This window comes from Giraffa tippelskirchi, chromosome 11, assembly GCF_054371585.1.
Source record: "Giraffa tippelskirchi isolate mGirTip1 chromosome 11, T2T-mGirTip1v1.2.pri, whole genome shotgun sequence".
In the NCBI taxonomy this organism is placed as follows: domain Eukaryota; kingdom Metazoa; phylum Chordata; class Mammalia; order Artiodactyla; family Giraffidae; genus Giraffa; species Giraffa tippelskirchi.
In genome coordinates this window covers 55912000-55929162 of record NC_137285.1, presented here as the reverse complement: position 1 = coordinate 55929162, position 17163 = coordinate 55912000, and the positions used below count along the sequence as shown (strand labels likewise).

The window sequence follows — 17163 nt, the reverse complement described above, 5'->3', positions numbered from 1 at the left end:
CCCTTCACTGCTCCATGCCTTTACCTTATTGTTTCCTTCCTTTCTGGCAGAAAACTCCTGCTCACCCCTCAAGACTCAGGACAGAGGTGCCCTCTGAAGCACTCTGACACCCCGGCCCTAGATTAAATTCCAGTTCTCCCATCGTACTTGACTCATCATATGTATTAGGAGCGACCCGTGAGCTTCCCAGAAGCAGAGGCTCTAGCAGAAGTGTATTTGGTAGCATACTCAGCTGGTGAAGAATCCGCCTGCAGTGTGGGAGACCTGGGTCCAATCCCTGGGTCGGGAAGATCCCCTGGAGAAGGGAAAGGCTACCCACTCCAGTATTCTGGCCTGGAGAATTCCATGGACTGGATAGTCCATGGGGTCTCAAAGAGCCGGACATGACTGAGCGACGTGAGAAACGCTGGGCTGGAAGAAGCGCAAGCTGGAATGAAGATTGCCGGGAGAAATATCAATAACCTCAGATATGCAGACGACACCATCCTTATGGCAGAAAGTGAAGAAGAACTAAAGAGCCTCTTGATGAAAGTGAAAGAGGAGAGTGAAAAAGTTGGCTTAAAGCTTAACATTCAGAAAACTAAGATCATGGCATCTGGTTCCATCACTTCGTGGCAAATAGATGGGAAAACAATGGAAACAGTGGCTGACTTTGTTTTTCTGGGCTCAAAAATCACTGCACATGGTGATTGCAGCCATGAAATTAAAAGATGCTTACTCCTTGGAAGGAAAGTTATGACCAACCTAGACAGCATATTAAAAAGCAGAGACATTACTTTGCCAACAAAGGTCCATCTAGTCAAGGCTATGGTTTTTCCGGTGGTCACCTATGGATGTGAGAGTTGGACTATAAAGAAAGCTGAGCGCTGAAGAATTGATGCTTTTGAACTGTGATGTTGGAGAAGACTCTTGAGAGTCCCTTGGACTGCAAGGAGATCCAACCAGTCCCTCGTAAAGGAGATCAGTCCTGGGTGTTCATTGGAAGGACTGATGTTGAAGCTGAAACTCCAATACTTTGGCCACCTGATGCGAAGAGCTGACTCATTGGAAAAGACCCTGATGCTGGGAAAGATTGAAGGCGGGAGGAGAAGGGGATGACAGAGGATGAGATAGTTGGATGGCATCACCGACTCAATGGACATGAGTTTGGGTAGACTCCGGGAGTTGGTGATGGACAGGGAGGCCTGGCGTGCTGTGGTTCATGTGGTCGCAAAGAGTTGGACACAACTGAGCGACTGAACTGAACTGAACTGAGCGACTTTCACTTTCACTTCCTGTCAGGAGTTGGATGTACACTGTATAAAAACCTTGGCTGAAGAAAACTTTGAATTCATCCTCTCAGTAGCCCCACCAGCCATTTTCCTAGGATCTCCAGCTTCACTCAGTCCTGTCCAACTCTTTTGGGACTCTTTTGCATTCCATGGGCTGTAGCCCTCTAGGCTCCTCTGTCCATGGGATTTCCCAGCCATCACCGACACAATGGACACGAGTTTGAGCAAACTCCAGGAGATAGTGCAGGGCAGGGAAGCCTGGCGTGCTGCAGTCCATGGGGTCACAAAGAGTCGGACATGACTGAGCAACTGAACAACAACAACCAGCTTTGCTAGAGAGAAATATATCATTGGTTCCCATCTTGTTTTAAGTTCATGACCGCAGATTTAAAATGTCATTCAGCACTTCCCAGACATCCTACTCTGCTTCCGTATGGGGTCATTTTACCCTGTCCTCTATTTTCGAACCCCGTTTACTTCCCCTGACACTCTCCCACTTGCCGTTACCCCTGGGTCTCACTGACTTTGCTTCCGTTTCTGAAACCTGTCCGCCTCTGTCCTGTCCTTCTGTTTGGGACACATTCCTACCTGTCACCTCCTCAGAAAGGCCCTTCCTCCACCGGCTACCCATTCAGTCACTAGCATATTATCCAGTTTGAACCTCTGTTTGGTATGGATCATTATCTGCTTCTTGTTTACTTGTCGTTTTTGCTTTCTATTTATTTCCTCAAGCGTGAGCTCCATGAGACCAGGGACCTTGCCTGCTGTTTTATCTCTCTGTTCATTTGCTCACTGACCAACCTAGCCTTTGAGATATGGTCTTTGAGGGCCTCCTCAGAAATGCTCAGTGTCCTACTTCAGAGGAACTAGGTTCCTGGCAATGCAGCCTCATTTCTCAACTATAACCAGAGTTGCCATATATTAAAGTGAATATTTCCATAGATTTTTATATGCATTTTAAATGAGATTTTATTATTACCTGTTAAATAAATGTTGGGAACTAGAGAGAGAAGAAGACCAGGTGAGTGGAAAATATTTTCCTTAATCTTTTAACGATGATAAAACTTTTGTCATTTCGTTTTTTATTTACATTTCTTAGAGTGGACTTTATTTGCTTTTCTGAGTGTATGTGTTTTCTCCAGACAATACTTTTTTGGACTGAAATCATTATTGAATGACTGATGCAGCAGTCACACGTGGTCTGACACGCGACACACTGACACACAGTCTGACATGCCGAAGCACAGTCTGACACGCCGACACACAGTCTGACACCCCGACACACAGTCTGACACACTGACACACAGTCTGACACGCAGACACACAGTCTGACACGCCGAAGCACAGTCTGACACGCCGACACGTGTGGTCTAGTTTGGTCTTTGCCACTCTGGCTACACACATGCTTTCTAGGTCTCACTTACCTCGTTTGTAGAACTTAGAGTTTAATATCTTCCAGCTCAGAGATGCCGTGAGTGTGTGAGATAAGATTAGTCTTTCTATAGATGGTTGGGAGATTGCTTGCTTCCATCAATTCTAGAAAGAAGTTAAGTGTGTGTTATTGTAATGTCTCTTCTTTTCTGATAAAGCCTTCAATATATCTAAGTGCCTGTGACAAATACTTATTTTATGCATTAGATTTGAGAGATTTATGAATCAATGTTAATGAAATAGGATTTCCACTACCTTTGAAAAATATTTTTTAAAACAGCACACTAAACCCCACTTCAGTAAGTTAATAGTAAAAAAGCATATTATTTATCATTTATGCATTTTCTAGTCTCTCGTTCATGCTTTGTTTCACAGTTTGAGATTGACTTTTCATATTAAATAATCCCCAGCTGAAGTTGCAGTTAATGTTATTAATTCTAGTAAAATTTTGCACTTATAAAATTATATTAGATTTTCATTGCTTCACTTGAATTGCTCTGGGAAACGAGTGGCTTTTATTAATACATCATGCAATGGGATATATAGGTGAAGAGTGTTGTGATAGAAACATCACCAAACTGGAACTTGGGAATAAGAATAGTTGTTATTTACCATGTACAGTCCCTGTACATTTACCATGTAGAGTTCTAAAGCATTTTATATTTATTTAATCACTTAGTCCTCGCTACAATTACTAGTCTATTCATTTTAGAGATGAGGCACAGGGAAGTTAAGGAATTTGCCCAAGATCACAAAGTAAGAAGCTCCAAAGTCTATACGTTGAACTCCTGCTCCATTGTTCACGCAACAGATAGAGGTGAGAGTCCTAATAATCCATGTGACTAGCTTTTTAGCATTCGATGCAAGCTGTTTGGGCTCTCAGGATGCCTTTGTTTTCAGCTGTAGCCCGAGCAGGATAGAATCTGCTTGACCTTGTTCCTGAGAATGGAAGTAAATGTTAGGAATAGAGGGAAAGAATTTCAGAGAGTGAAGTCGATGATGAGTGCTTCTTGTATCCATTTATTATTGTTGTTTCTACTTTGTTTAAAGAAAGTGAAATATTAGTTTGAATCTACTCAATATGTAATAAATGTTACATAATTGGATATGATATCACATCCCCGACTGTACATTTCAAAAGAACATTAATGAAGAAACAAATCACTTTCTGAAAATATATATATTCAGTGGAATAGAGGATTAAAAATTGAAGATTAAAAAAAAGGCAAACTCACAATATAAAGAACAAATAAGTGGTTACAGTGGGGAGGGGGGACGGAGCAATGCAGAGATTGAGGAGTGGGAGGCACAAACTATCAGGTGTAAGATGAGCTCAAGGATGTACTGTACTACATGGGAAATATAGTCAATATTTTGTAGTAACTGTAAATGGAAAGCAATCTAAACTACTACAGTATTGTAATTAGCCTGCAATAAAATAAATAAATTAATTTAAAAAAATTGTATGAAATCTTAAAAAAAATTTAAATAAAAGACACAAAAAAATCTTCTAAAAAATTGAAGAAACAATCTAAAACTACCTGAAAAAAAATAAATTTTAAAATCAAACTTAACCTGAAAAATCAACCATCATACATCCCCACTCAAAAATCAATTTATAAGTGTAAAGGCAGAATAGAAAGAAAAACACAAGAAAATACCTTGGAAAAAAAATGAAGAAAACAAAATGATGGCTGTTATTCTTCTCACTTACCTCTGCATATCAACCTTCTTCACCCAAGACTGTTATTATTGCAGGGGCTCAGCTTGGAGATCATGCAGTAATTGACATGCAGTTCAGCTTATTAGAAGTACAGGGATTCAAAATTTTAAGTTTTCTTTTAACCTTTCTTGGTGCTTAATTTAAAATAAAGAAAATCAAAATGCAGAGGGAGAGACAATAAAAGCAAAACTTCCTGTGGAAGATTTTTTTCCCTTCTATCTCCATAGTGAAAAGCAAGCAAGTTAGTGAGGATTTGTCATTTAATTTTGAGTGAATGCATCTCTGTGAGCTATGAGGGAAAATGAATTAGTATAGATTCCGAAGAAAGTTACAAGTCACCTCACCAGAATGCGTTTTTCCACTTCATTTTGACTTTTTTCCCCCCAAAAGAGAATTCTGAGTGGTTTATATCAGGTTGTGTTCATCTATCTCTAGCAAAGTCTTGTTTCCTATGAGGTTATTAAACACTGGTGTAAGGCAAATAGGTTTGGAGAATTTTAAAATGACATGAATTCTTGATGAGTGGAGAATGTTTGTGTCAAAAGTGTAAGAGAAGTTGGGTTTCCTGGAGTTTATATCCTAAGCACATATTTGAGGCATATCAACACAACTTTGCCCAGTAGTTTGTGAAATATTTTAACACTTTTCTAGCTACTCAGTGCAGAAGAAGGTGTCTTGTGATTTTAATTTTAGAAGGAGATGAAAACGCCCTATGGAGGCTGGCAAGGTATAGAAACACAGACAAATATCACTATAAGACTAAAAACAGTAAAGAACAAAGAGGTACTAATTAGGTTGACTAAGTCAGATTAAAACTTATAAAGTTGATTGACAATTACAGGTTTGTCTTGGTTTTTAAATTGGTGAGTTACACCTCATTCATATTTATTTGTTTATTTTGTCAGATGTGGTGGGGGAAGACACTTTTAATTTTGGAATTTGGATCCTACATTCTATAATCTATTGCAGAGAGAGGACTTCTGAGTTTTTGACCATTATATATTAAAACAAAATTGGAGACTATCAGTTTCAATAACTCCATGTAATTTCCATGTTTTATTTCCTAAAGATGTTGAGTTGCATTGATTAGAGCAATTATCAGCATTAATGCTACTAGGAACAATAAGTTATGGAATGACCTTTTAAGTGAAATGTCTGTGACCTTCTATTAAGCAGCTACCCCCATGGTGCCTGGAGAAGGAAATGTCAACCCACTCCAGTATTTTTTCCCGGGAGATCCCATGGACAGAGGAGGCTGGTGGATTATAGTCCATCAGGTCTCAAAGAGTCAGACACAACGGAGCACACATGCCCCATGGTGACGTATCTGAACATGGGGCCATCTGAGTCCCTCGGTTCAGTTCAGTTGCTTAGTTGTGTCCGACTCTCTGCGACCTCATGGACTGTATCACGCCGGGCTTCCCTGTCCATCACCAACTCCCAGAGCTTGCTCAAACTGTCCACTGAGTCAGTGATGCCATCCAAGCATCTCATCCTCTGTCGTCCCCTTCTCCTCCTGCCTTTAATCTTTCCTAGCATCAGGGTCTTTTCCAATGAGTCAGTTCTTCGCATCAGGTGACCAAAGTATTGGAGTTTCAGCTTCAACATCAGTCCTTCCAACGAATATTCAGGACTGATTTCTTTTAGGATTGACTGGTTTGATCTTCTTGCAGTCCCAGGGACTCTCAAGAGTCTTCTCCAACACCACAGTTCAAAAGCATCAATTCTTCAGCGCTCAGCTTTCTTTATAGTCCAGCTCTCACATCCATACATGAATACTGGAAAAACCATAGCTTTGACTAGATGGACCTTTGTTGGCAAAGTAATGTCTCTGCTTTTTAATATGCTGTCGAGGTTGGTCATAGCTTTTCTGAGTCCCTCAGGCACCAAAATGTGTGTTCTGATATATCAGTCTATAATGCTGTGTAATAGAACTACTGTTTCTCTATACCTCACTACATTTTCATTGTAAAGAAAGAAATGAATACTAAATAAATTACTATGGTTTGCAATTGCTTTTACAGAAACAAAACACAATTTTTTAATAAACTCAGCTATAACTTTAAATTCAAGTTCTAGTTTTTAAAAATATTTAATGCTATTATGGCTCAGGTGGTAAAGAATCTGCCTGCAATGTGGGAGACCTGGGTTCTATCCCTAGGTTGGGAAGATCCCCTGGAGAAGGGAAAGGCTACCTACTCCAGTATTCTGGCCTAGAGAATCCATGGACTGTATAGTCCATGGGGTCGCAAAGAGTCGGACGCAACTGAGAGACTTTCACAGACAGAGACATTTTTACGTAAAGCCCTCTTTCTCCTCCCATTCCACCCACCCTTCAAGGTGTTGCCCCTGCTTCTCTTCCCAACCGGTCAGCTTTCTGCCAGAACACTTTCTTCAACACTTCTTTCACCTGCTGAGTCCTTGAGATCGGAGGAAATTGATCCAATAGCTATTCGTCCGCAGGTTCTCTGGCGAGTCGTTTATTTGTTCTTGAGGATCTGTGAAGGCATGCCTCATTGCGAATTAAGCCTTTTTAGTGACAGAGTGGAAGATGACAGAACCCCATCAGCCTTGTCAGGAGAAGTTCCCTGACCTCATTATTGCTAATGGATCATGGTAATTCAGCCTGTTGTGAAATCTCATGTTCAATTATGCAGGATAATGAGTGACTCAGAACTTAATGTGTCTCAACTCTAGTCCTCATTATCGGGTTTGTTCAGCTTCTTTCAAAAGCCAAAGGTTTTAAATAGAGTGGTTCACTTTTATATCCAAACTTAAAGTTATCGCCAGTGTTCAGGCTGTCCTGAGTTGAAATATCTGATTTGGTTTTAAAATATGAGGGGATTGCCATATAACTTTATGTTTCACTCACCCTTTTGTAGGAAAGTTAGGACAGGTTTATTCATTTTTAAGTGTTAATTCTGGAATTCTAAAAGCATGCAAATGGCATTTGTCTTTGGATTCACAAAAACTCTAGATATTCAGCATCTGAATTATTTAAACTCCCACAACACATGCACTTTTGCTTTTCAAGCATGAGTTATAATTTAATTAAAAACTTCTGGTGCATTGCTAGCATTTTAAATATTAATATGTTCCATGGATCACTTTCGATTATCTACTGTCTTGAAATTCTTGAAGATGTCAGATTTTTAAGATTCCCAAAGTTACACTTGGAGTTGTCTGTCGAGGCAAAGGGGACTGTGATAATTACACACATCCATTAGGATCAGCAGAGGAGATAAACTTTGGGGAGGTTTAATGGGAATGTCTCACTGACAGCCAGCAAAGAGCATTTGGCATGATTAAGGATGGATTTGAATGCAGTTGAAACTATACTCTCATTATGGACACCAGTGGAAGCTGCACTACAAATGTTAAATTCCCCAGAAGAAGAACGGGGTGGCAGGGAAGCTTTGAAATCCACTGTGGCCATCATCCAAATTATTCTCTTTCCTTTCTGTCTTTCGCTGTCAGAATCACTTTGTGATGCCCAGCCCGACTCCCTCTGAAAAGAGGCAACCTGTTGGTCTCTGTGTTTCAGATTGTCCGAAGATACATCAAGGACTGGCTCGAAAGAAAGCAACCTCCTTTTGGTGCTGTCAGCAGCAGTGTACTCCTCATGATCATCTACACAACCTTCTGTGACACGTTCTCGAACCCAAGTATCGACCTGGATAAATTCAGTCTCCTTCTCGTACTGTTCATAAGTAAGTCGGAGGGTGGGCTCTCCTCAGCCTCCCCACTAGCAAAGCATAACTATTTGTGGTCCCTAAATTCATTGCCAATGTTCATTTGATGAGAAAAGAATACTTTGTTTCATATGCAGTGCTCAGATCGTGTGTATCTGTTCTTTAAAAAGACATCAGCATCTACTTATGACTTAATCTCCTTTATTTATGTCTGATTTATAACAGTTGATGAAAGAAGCCGTAACAGCTATCAAATTCAGATGTTAAATTGACCACTTTCTTGCCCATTTTAAAAATTTTAACTTGAAGTTTATTTTACCCTTTATTGTGAATTAAAAGTGGGATTTATAATATATGGTACTGTTGTTTTCTGAGTATAGTAATTGGCTGCATTGGTTAAAATGTGACTATTTAGGTAATTTTTTTCTATTATTAATAAAATAAACCCAAAGTAATATTTCATTTTGAGAAGCAGCAGACTATACAATGCAAATAACTGCTAGGCTCAAAAACTAAGCTTTTGTTCCATATACCCTGTGATACCAAAGACAACTTTTGGCAATTGTAATATCAAAGAATCTTTTGTTATTAAAATCAACATGAGTTATTCCAAAATATATGTTACATGCTACCGCATTTGTGCTATTTGCTAATATTCATCGGATAAACCAGCTTTTCCTAAACTGAACAAATTCAGTAACCAAATTTTAAATCAAAGAAGGTTTTAGACCTACCCTGAGTAACAAATATCATAGCTTATATCTGGGGGTATCTTTCGTAAGAACAGATCAAGTCCTACTAGTTTAAATAATTCTGTCAGTTTAGCAATGTGTGTTTGTTTGACTTATTCATTTGTTTTTGTACTTGAGTTCCCATAACTTTCAGATAAAACTAAGCACACCAGTAAGTAGGCTGCAGGTACTGCTTTTACAGTGCTAATTTAGATTTAATCTTTTTTTTTTCCAGTATGTTCTATTCAGCTGAGTTTTATGCTTTTAACCTTCATCTTTTCCACAAGGTAAGTGATTAGATTTGTGTGTGTGTTTGTATGTGTGTGTGTTCACACATGCACTCAGTCATGTACCCTATGGACTATAGCCTGCCAGAGTCCTCTGACCATGGAATTTCCCAGGTGGGAATACTGGAGTGGGTTGCCATTTCCTCCTCTAGCGGATCTTCCCCAGCCAGGAATCAAACCCGAGTCTTTTGCATCTCCTGCATTGACAGGTGGATTCTTTACCACTAGCGCTGCTTCCTAAGAATCATGCTCTGTACTTGACTTCTGGGCCCCCACACCCTTCCCTAGTCTTCTGTCTCCCGGCTATTCCATCTTGCTCTCGCTGCCATCAAGTTGTAGGCATTTCCAAACGACCTGTTCTCGGCCCTCATTTCATCACCCACACTGTGTGCTTAGGCAGCCTTCTGTTTGACTGCCTGCAGCTCTCAGCTTCCTGCTGATGAAGACCGGACCTTCCACGGCAGTGTTTTCCCGGAGCTCCTGCTTTGCTTCGCTTCTCTTTTGGATATCTTCACCTGACTGTCTTAACAAGACCTCAGGCTCAAAACCTTCAAAATGGAATTAATCTTTCGCCTAATACCTTGTCTATCCCTCTTTTTTTTAATGAGAATGGTACTAGTATATATTGAGTTCGTTATATGTACCAGTTTTTCCAAGTTCTTTAAATGTATTAACGTATTTAATTCTTACAACCATATAACAAAGTGAAATCGTTCTTTCCACTGTATAGATGAGGGTAAACCTACTTGTCTAAAAATCACACAGCTGTTACATGGTAGAGCTGGGATTTGAACCCAGGGAGTTTATTTACTGGAGCATGTATTCTTTTCTCTTTTTTTGCAGTATAACTGCTTTACAATACAACTAAGTGAATCGGCTATAAGTATATATATATATATATATATACACTTCATAATATACTTCATATTCCCTATATATATATATATATATATCCCCTCCCTCTTGGACTTCCCCCTTGCCCCATTCCACCCTTCTAGGTCATCACAGAGCACAAAGCTGAGCTCCCTGTGCTATATAGCAGCTTCCCACTAGCTAGCTATTTTACACATGAAGGTGAAAGTCATGTTCAACTCTGCGACCCCATGGATTATAGCCTGCCAGACTCCTCTGTCCATGGAATTCTCCAGGCAAGAATACTGGAGTGAGTAGCCTTTCCCTTCTCCAGGGGATCTTCCCAACCCAGGAATCGAACCCAGGTCTCCCACATTACAGGTAGATTCTTTACCATCCGAACCACCAGGGTAAATTTTACATGTGGTGGTGTATATATGTCAATGCCTCTCTCCCAGTTCGTCCCACCCTCCCCTTCCCACCCTGTGCCCACGGGCCCATTCTCTGTCTGCATCTCTATTCCCAAAACTAGGTTCTTCTGTACCATTTTTCGAGATTCCATATATATGTATTAATATATGATATTTGTTTTTCTCTTTCTGACTTACTTCACTCTATATGAATGAATCTGTCGTCCACAGAGTTGCTCAGACTGGAATCCTTCACATAATTATTTTTTAAATGTCTTGATCCTACCTTGGTCATATTTCTTGTGCTTCCAAAGCTGCTTCCCTAATTCAGGCTCTCATTGCCTTTCTCCCCAAACTATTGCCATGGATGTCTTTCTGGTATCTTCATTTGCAGACTGAACTTTTCTTGTGCAGTCCATACTGTTTCCAGTAGCTCAGAGTTCTGATAATAGCTCTCTTGTTCAGAGATCTTCAGTGGTTATGCATTGCCTGCAGAATGAGATTCGTTTGAGGGGCTAAGTGAACCACTGCTAGATTTCGCACTGTCTAAGCTGTAGGTTGAGGTAAAATCTTTGCTGTTCCCTAGAGGAATCTCAAACATTCTCATTTCTGTCCCTTGCTTAGGCTGGCCCCATGTCAAAATTGGTCTCTGTGTCCTACTTCATCTTTCTTATTCTTAAAGGCTCACCTCTAATGATACGTCTTCCACCAGTATTATACGTTCAACAGATATGAGAAAGTTACCATAGTGAATACTACACGTGATGATTTTGATCCTGTAGGACTTTATAGACTAGATATATGTCCTGATAGCTGAGTGTTCTGTTAGTGCTGCAATAACACAACCCACAGACAAGTCAAAGAAGAAGGCACTTTCAAAGAGAGTGGTAGAACAAGACTCCATGGAAGAGATGGGATTTGACATGAGTCATAGAGAATAGCTAATTATTTAGCAAATGCAGATGCAAAAAGGGAATTTTGGGGAGAAGAAATAGTAATGCACATGTAGACACACACACACACACACACACAGACCTGGTGGAAAAATAGGAGTAAAAGAAAATTGAAAATAAAACTAGTTACTGGAAAGGTAAGCTTGGGCCAGATTGCCAGGCCCTTGAATGCCAGTTCCTGGCAGTGAGTTGCCGCGAGGGAAGGAGCCTGGCTTGTTTACGAAGCCCGGAATGGTGTCAGAGCGTGGATGGTTCAGGCCTCGCATTAGGCACTTGGCTCTTAGAGCACTTGGTACGGCAGAGGCCAGTTGTAAACAGTCAATAAAAATGTATTGATTGGTGTAATTGGAAACATTTTTCCAAGCCTGTGCTTGTGATTTATGAAGTAAGAGTAAAGCCCAGAGCCATTAAGTTACAGAGAAAATGCGACTTAATTGGGTAAGTCTGAGAGTAGAAGCTATTTTAAAGTTCTTTTTGTAAATGGCTTGTTACGTCATCTTCAAAAAGATGTTTGCCTTTTGCTGGTTGTTTGCTTGCGGGTCCTTGTGGCAAAAGTAATCATCAGACTCACTCATCCATCCTGTGAGGGTAAGTGGAATACAGATACCCCATCAGTGACTGAAAATGCCTTGAAAAGCCACAGAACAGCCACTACTGGGATTATTGCTGAGGGAGGGGGGAGGGGGAGCATATCCCAACTAGTTGAATTAGAAGTGAAGGTTTTCCTCATGAAGGAGGCTAGACTTCATAAAGCACTGTGGTTGTGAGGCGCTTCTGTTCTGCCTTCACTGAAGTTCCGTTGTGTTTTGAACTTGCTTGGCCCACTGCCAGACATGCATGTTCGTTGGTAAACAACAGAATGCGGAGCGGCTATAACTCTGCTCCTCGGTACTGGCTGTGTAGCCCCGAAACACACCATTAAAATCTGGACATGTTAAGATTAGACAAAATTTATGATCTTCACATTCTATTTTCACGTTGGAAGACCCCATAGCACCTGAGGATTTTATTGGAGAAAAGAAAAATACCAACATTTATTGAACCCTACTCTGTGTCAGGTACCATGCTACAGTTTCTGCATATGTTATTTTGTGTAAGTCTGACAGCAAAAGACCAGGATACTGTGCGTTTTGGTTGCTATTTTGCAGATGATGACCCACGCTTAGAGTAGTTTAGGAACTTGCCTGAAATCAGATTTTAGTAGTTTAGTGACTTACCCCAAATCAGATGGCAGATACTCCACTTAGAATTGCGTGTCATCTCCATTTGACATTTCCAAAAGCATTTACCCTTGCTGTTTCCACCACACTAAGCTACTTCAGTTACTTTTTAAATTCCTAATACTTGTTTTGATTGGGGAATTTGTAGTGAGTATGTGACTGGATTCTTTAAATTCACACACACACACACACAAATTAGTCAACAATACCAAGAGTTAGAACAAGAACCCATTGGTTTATATGTCGTTGAGTTCTTCTCTTTTCCTACTTTTTGTTCCTTCCTTCTTAAGATTAATAAAGTTGGCTTATAGCAGGTTTTTTCTTTTCTTTAACTTACCAGTCCAATAAAACTAAAAGCGATCCAAATAACCAGAGACAGAAATCTCAGCAGAGAAATCAGTCTGTCTTTTTTTGTACAGTATGCCACTGACCTCTGATGGTGGAAGTTTAGCATAAACCAGGAGAGACCCAGCCAAGAAAATTCAACTTCGCTTCAACACTCTGCTTACCTGGTTAATATTTCTTAGGTTTACAAACCTGACCTATTACCTCTGTAGTGTCTGGCATGGGAGCCTCTTCTATTAATACTCTGAGTATTTAAAGTACATTTGAGAGTACATTCTGTATCCTCAATTATCTGTTCACAGAATAGCATCAGGGTTAAAAATTCCAACTCTGGAGTCAGATGGACTTGAGTTTTCATTCTGTTTAATAACTTTATAACTTTTGTCAGTGTCCTCATTTATAAAATGAAGACAGTAGTAATACCTATCTCATAGGGTCATTTGGAGAATTAAATAGTATGTACATAAAGCCCTCAGCATAATACCTAGTATACACTAAGTGCTCTGGAAATGTTAGCTACTGTAAAATATTTGTTATATCGCAGTAGTTTATATTATTTCAAAAACTAATTATAGAAGAGAGAGAGTTAGCATTCCTAGTTTTGTAATACATTCTTTTTGACACTTCTTTGTCACAGTTGCTAGGAATGGGGAGTTCATTCATCAAACCAAGAGTCCTTTGTCCACAGTGACCTAAGCTTTCTGTGACTTTTGGAAGCTTCAAAGTTAAAAGAAAAATGTTGAAAAAGATTAGAAAAAGAAAGCAGTAATTGGGAACCTTTTCAAAATAAGACCGTTTGGTAGGTTGACAAGTAAAGTAATAGAAACAGAGAATGTCTCTAGAGTGACAGAAGAAATCATAAAGAAAGGAAAAGGGAAAAAACAAATATTTAAATATTTGTACTGGGTGCTTTGGTCCTTATCAGTACATTTTCTATGAGATGTCTCATTCAGCCTCAGGCCGTAGCCCAGGGAGGGGAGGGAGGTCACCTGAAGAGTAGGAGAAGGGGAGAGGCAGGCAGGGAAGAAGGGAAGACGAGCCTTATTATTAACAGGAAGTCTCCTTACTATTCAGAGATGGGGCAGCTAAGCCAGAGTTCTGCTTAACTTGTTTAGTGCCACAGAGCTGGGGACAGACGAGGTCTCCTAAAACCAGTGAAGGCAAAACACTGGTACCAAGGTTAACAAAGGAAAGTTTTCACATGGAACTTTCCCCCTGTAAAAACAGTGGGCTTAGACAGGACTATCTCAGAGGACCTTTTCTGCTCCACATTCTGTAATGCTGCTAGTAAAACCTTCTGACATGTTTTCCTTTGTGGGTACTGCAAAGGCAGGCAAAATAAATATTATGTGGAAAACACTGATTGAAAGCTTTGTGAGAAAATAAAAAGACCAGTTGGGAGGCAAAGGAAATAAACATCTTGAGGGAAGCCAAAGTAATCAAAAGAATTATAAGAATGAGATAAAAAGAAAATCAATATTAAAAAGAGATAAGGTAGAATTGGAAAATAAATAGTAATGTGATTCCTTTCAAGAATGTGAGCAGGCACAATAGAGATGATAATCACTGAAAATAATTACAGTCATTACTATTTAGTATAATGTACTGGTGATAGACACAAAGTCCGATGCTGTAAAGAGCAATATTGCATAGGAACCTGGAATGTTAGGTCCATGAATCAAGGCAAATTCGAAGTGGTCAAACAGGAGATGGCAAGAGTGAACGTCAACATTCTAGGAATCAGCGAACTAAAATGGACTGGAATGGGTGAATTTAACTCAGATGACCATTATATCTACTACTGTGGGCAAGAATCCCTTAGAAGAAATGGAGTAGCCATCATGGTCAACAAAAGAGTCCAAAATGCAGTACTTGGATGCAATCTCAAAAACGATAGAATGATCTCTGTTTGTTTCCAAGGCAAACCATTCAATATCATGGTAATCCAAGTCTATTCCCCGACCGGTAACGCCGAAGAAGCTGAAGTTGAACGGTTCTATGAAGACCTACAAGACCTTCTAGAACTAACACCCAAAAAAGATGTCCTTTTCATTATAGGGGACTGGAATGCAAAAGTAGGAAGTCAAGAAACACTTGGCGTAACAGGCAAGTTTGGCCTTGGAGTACAGAATGAAGCAGGGCAAAGGCTAATAGAGTTTTGCCACGAGAACGCACTGGTAATAGCAAACACCCTATTCCAACAACACAAGAGAAGACTCTACACGTGGACATCACCAGATGGCCAACACTGAAATCAGATTGATTATATTCTTTGCAGCCAAAGATGGAGAAGCTCTATACAGTCAGCAAAAACAAGACCAGGAGCAGACTGTGGCTCAGATCATGAACTGCTTATTGCCAAATTCAGACTTAAATTGAAGAAAGTAGGGAAAACCACTAGTCCATTCAGGTATGACCTAGATCAAATCCCTTATGAGTATAGAGTGGAAGTGACAAATAGGTTTAAGGGACTAGACCTGATAGACAGAGTGCCTGATGAACTATGGACAGAGGTTCGTGACATTGTACAGGAGACAGGGATCAAGAAAATCCCCATGGAAAAGAAATGTAAAAAAGCAAAATGGCTGTCTGAGGAGGCCTTACAGATAGCTGGGAAGAAAAGAGAAGTGAAAAGCAAAGGAGAAAAGGAAAGATATTCCCATCTGAATGCAGAGTTCCAAAGAATAGCAAGGAGAGATAAGAAAGCCTTCCTCAGCGATCCGTGCAAAGAAATAGAGGAAAACAACAGATTGGGAAAGACTAGAGATCTCTTCAAGAAAATTAGAGATACCAAAGGAACATTTCATGCAAAGATAGGCTCGATAAAGGACAGAAATGGTATGGACCTAACAGAAGCAGAAGATATTAAGAAGAGGTGGCAAGAATACACAGAAGAACTATACAAAAAAGATCTTCACGACCCAGATAATCACGATGGTGTGATCACTCACCTAGAGCCAGACATCCTGGAATGTGAAGTCAAGTGGGCCTTGGAAAGCATCACTACGAACAAAGCTAGTGGAGGTGATGGAATTCCGGTTGAGCTATTTCAAATCCTCAAAGGTGATGCTGTGAAAGTGCTGCACTCTATATGCCAGCAAATTTGGAAAACTCAACAGTGGCCACAGGACTGGAAAAGGTCAGTTTTCGTTCCAATCCCAAAGAGAGGCAATGCCAAAGAATGCTCACACTACCGCACAATTGCACTCATCTCACATGCTAGTAAAGTAATGCTCAAAATTCTCCAAGCCAGGCTTCAGCAATACGTGAACCGTGAACTTCCAGATGTTCAAGCTGGTTTTAGAAAAGGCAGAGGAACCAGAGATCAAATTGCCAATATCCGCTGGATCATCAAAAAAGCAAGAGAGTTCCAGAAAAACATCTATTTCTGCTTTATTGACTATGCCAAAGCCTTTGACTGTGTGGATCACAATAAACTGTGGAAAATTCTGAAAGAGATGGGAATACCAGACCATCTGACCTGTCTCTTGAGAAACCTGTATGCAGGTTAGGAAGCAACAGTTAGAACTGGACATGGAACAACAGACTAGTTCCAAATAGGAAAGGGAGTACGTCAAGGCTGTATATTGTCACCCTGCTTATTTAACTTATATGCAGAGTACATCATGAGAAACGCTGGGCTGGAAGAAACACAAGCTGGAATCAAGATTGCCGGGAGAAATATCAATAACCTCAGATATGCGGATGACACCGCCCTTATGGCAGAAAGTGAAGAAGAACTAAAGTGCCTCTTGATGAAGGTGAAAGAGGAGAGTCAAAAAGTTGGCTTAAAGCTCAACGTTCAGAAAGCTAAGATCATGGCATCTAGTCCCATCACTTCATGGGAAATAGATGGGGAAACAGTGGAAACAGTGTCAGACTTTATTTTTTTGGGCTCCAAAATCACTGCTGATGGTGATTGCAGCCATGAAATTAAAAGACGCTCACTCCTTGGAAGGAAGGTTATGGCCAACCTAGATAGCATATTTAAAAGCAGAGACATTACTTTGCCAACAAAAGTACGTCTAGTCAAGGCTATGGTTTTTCCAGGGGTCATGTATGGATGTGAGAGTTGGACGGTGAAGAAAGCTGAGTGCCGAAGAATTGATGCTTTTGAACTGTGGTGTTGGAGAAGACTCTTGAGAGTCCCTTGGATTGCAAGGAGATCCAATCAATCCATCCTAAAAGAGATCAATCCTGGCTGTTCATTGGAAGGTCTGATGTTGAAGCTGAAACTCCAATACTTTG

General features: G+C 40.2%; 1 protein-coding gene across 4 annotated transcripts in view; it reads left to right on the top strand.

Annotated features, from left to right (window-relative positions):
• SLC10A7 (solute carrier family 10 member 7) overlaps window positions 1–17163 on the top strand; it is a 310137-nt gene that overhangs the window by 253798 nt on the left and 39176 nt on the right. For all 4 annotated transcript variants that reach the window (XM_081544288.1, XM_081544287.1, XM_081544284.1 and 1 more), the window contains 2 exons: window positions 7970–8135; window positions 9084–9135. In XM_081544288.1, coding sequence (XP_081400414.1) covers window positions 7970–8135; window positions 9084–9135 — 218 coding nt within the window. The remainder of the gene's footprint in view (window positions 1–7969; window positions 8136–9083; window positions 9136–17163) is intronic.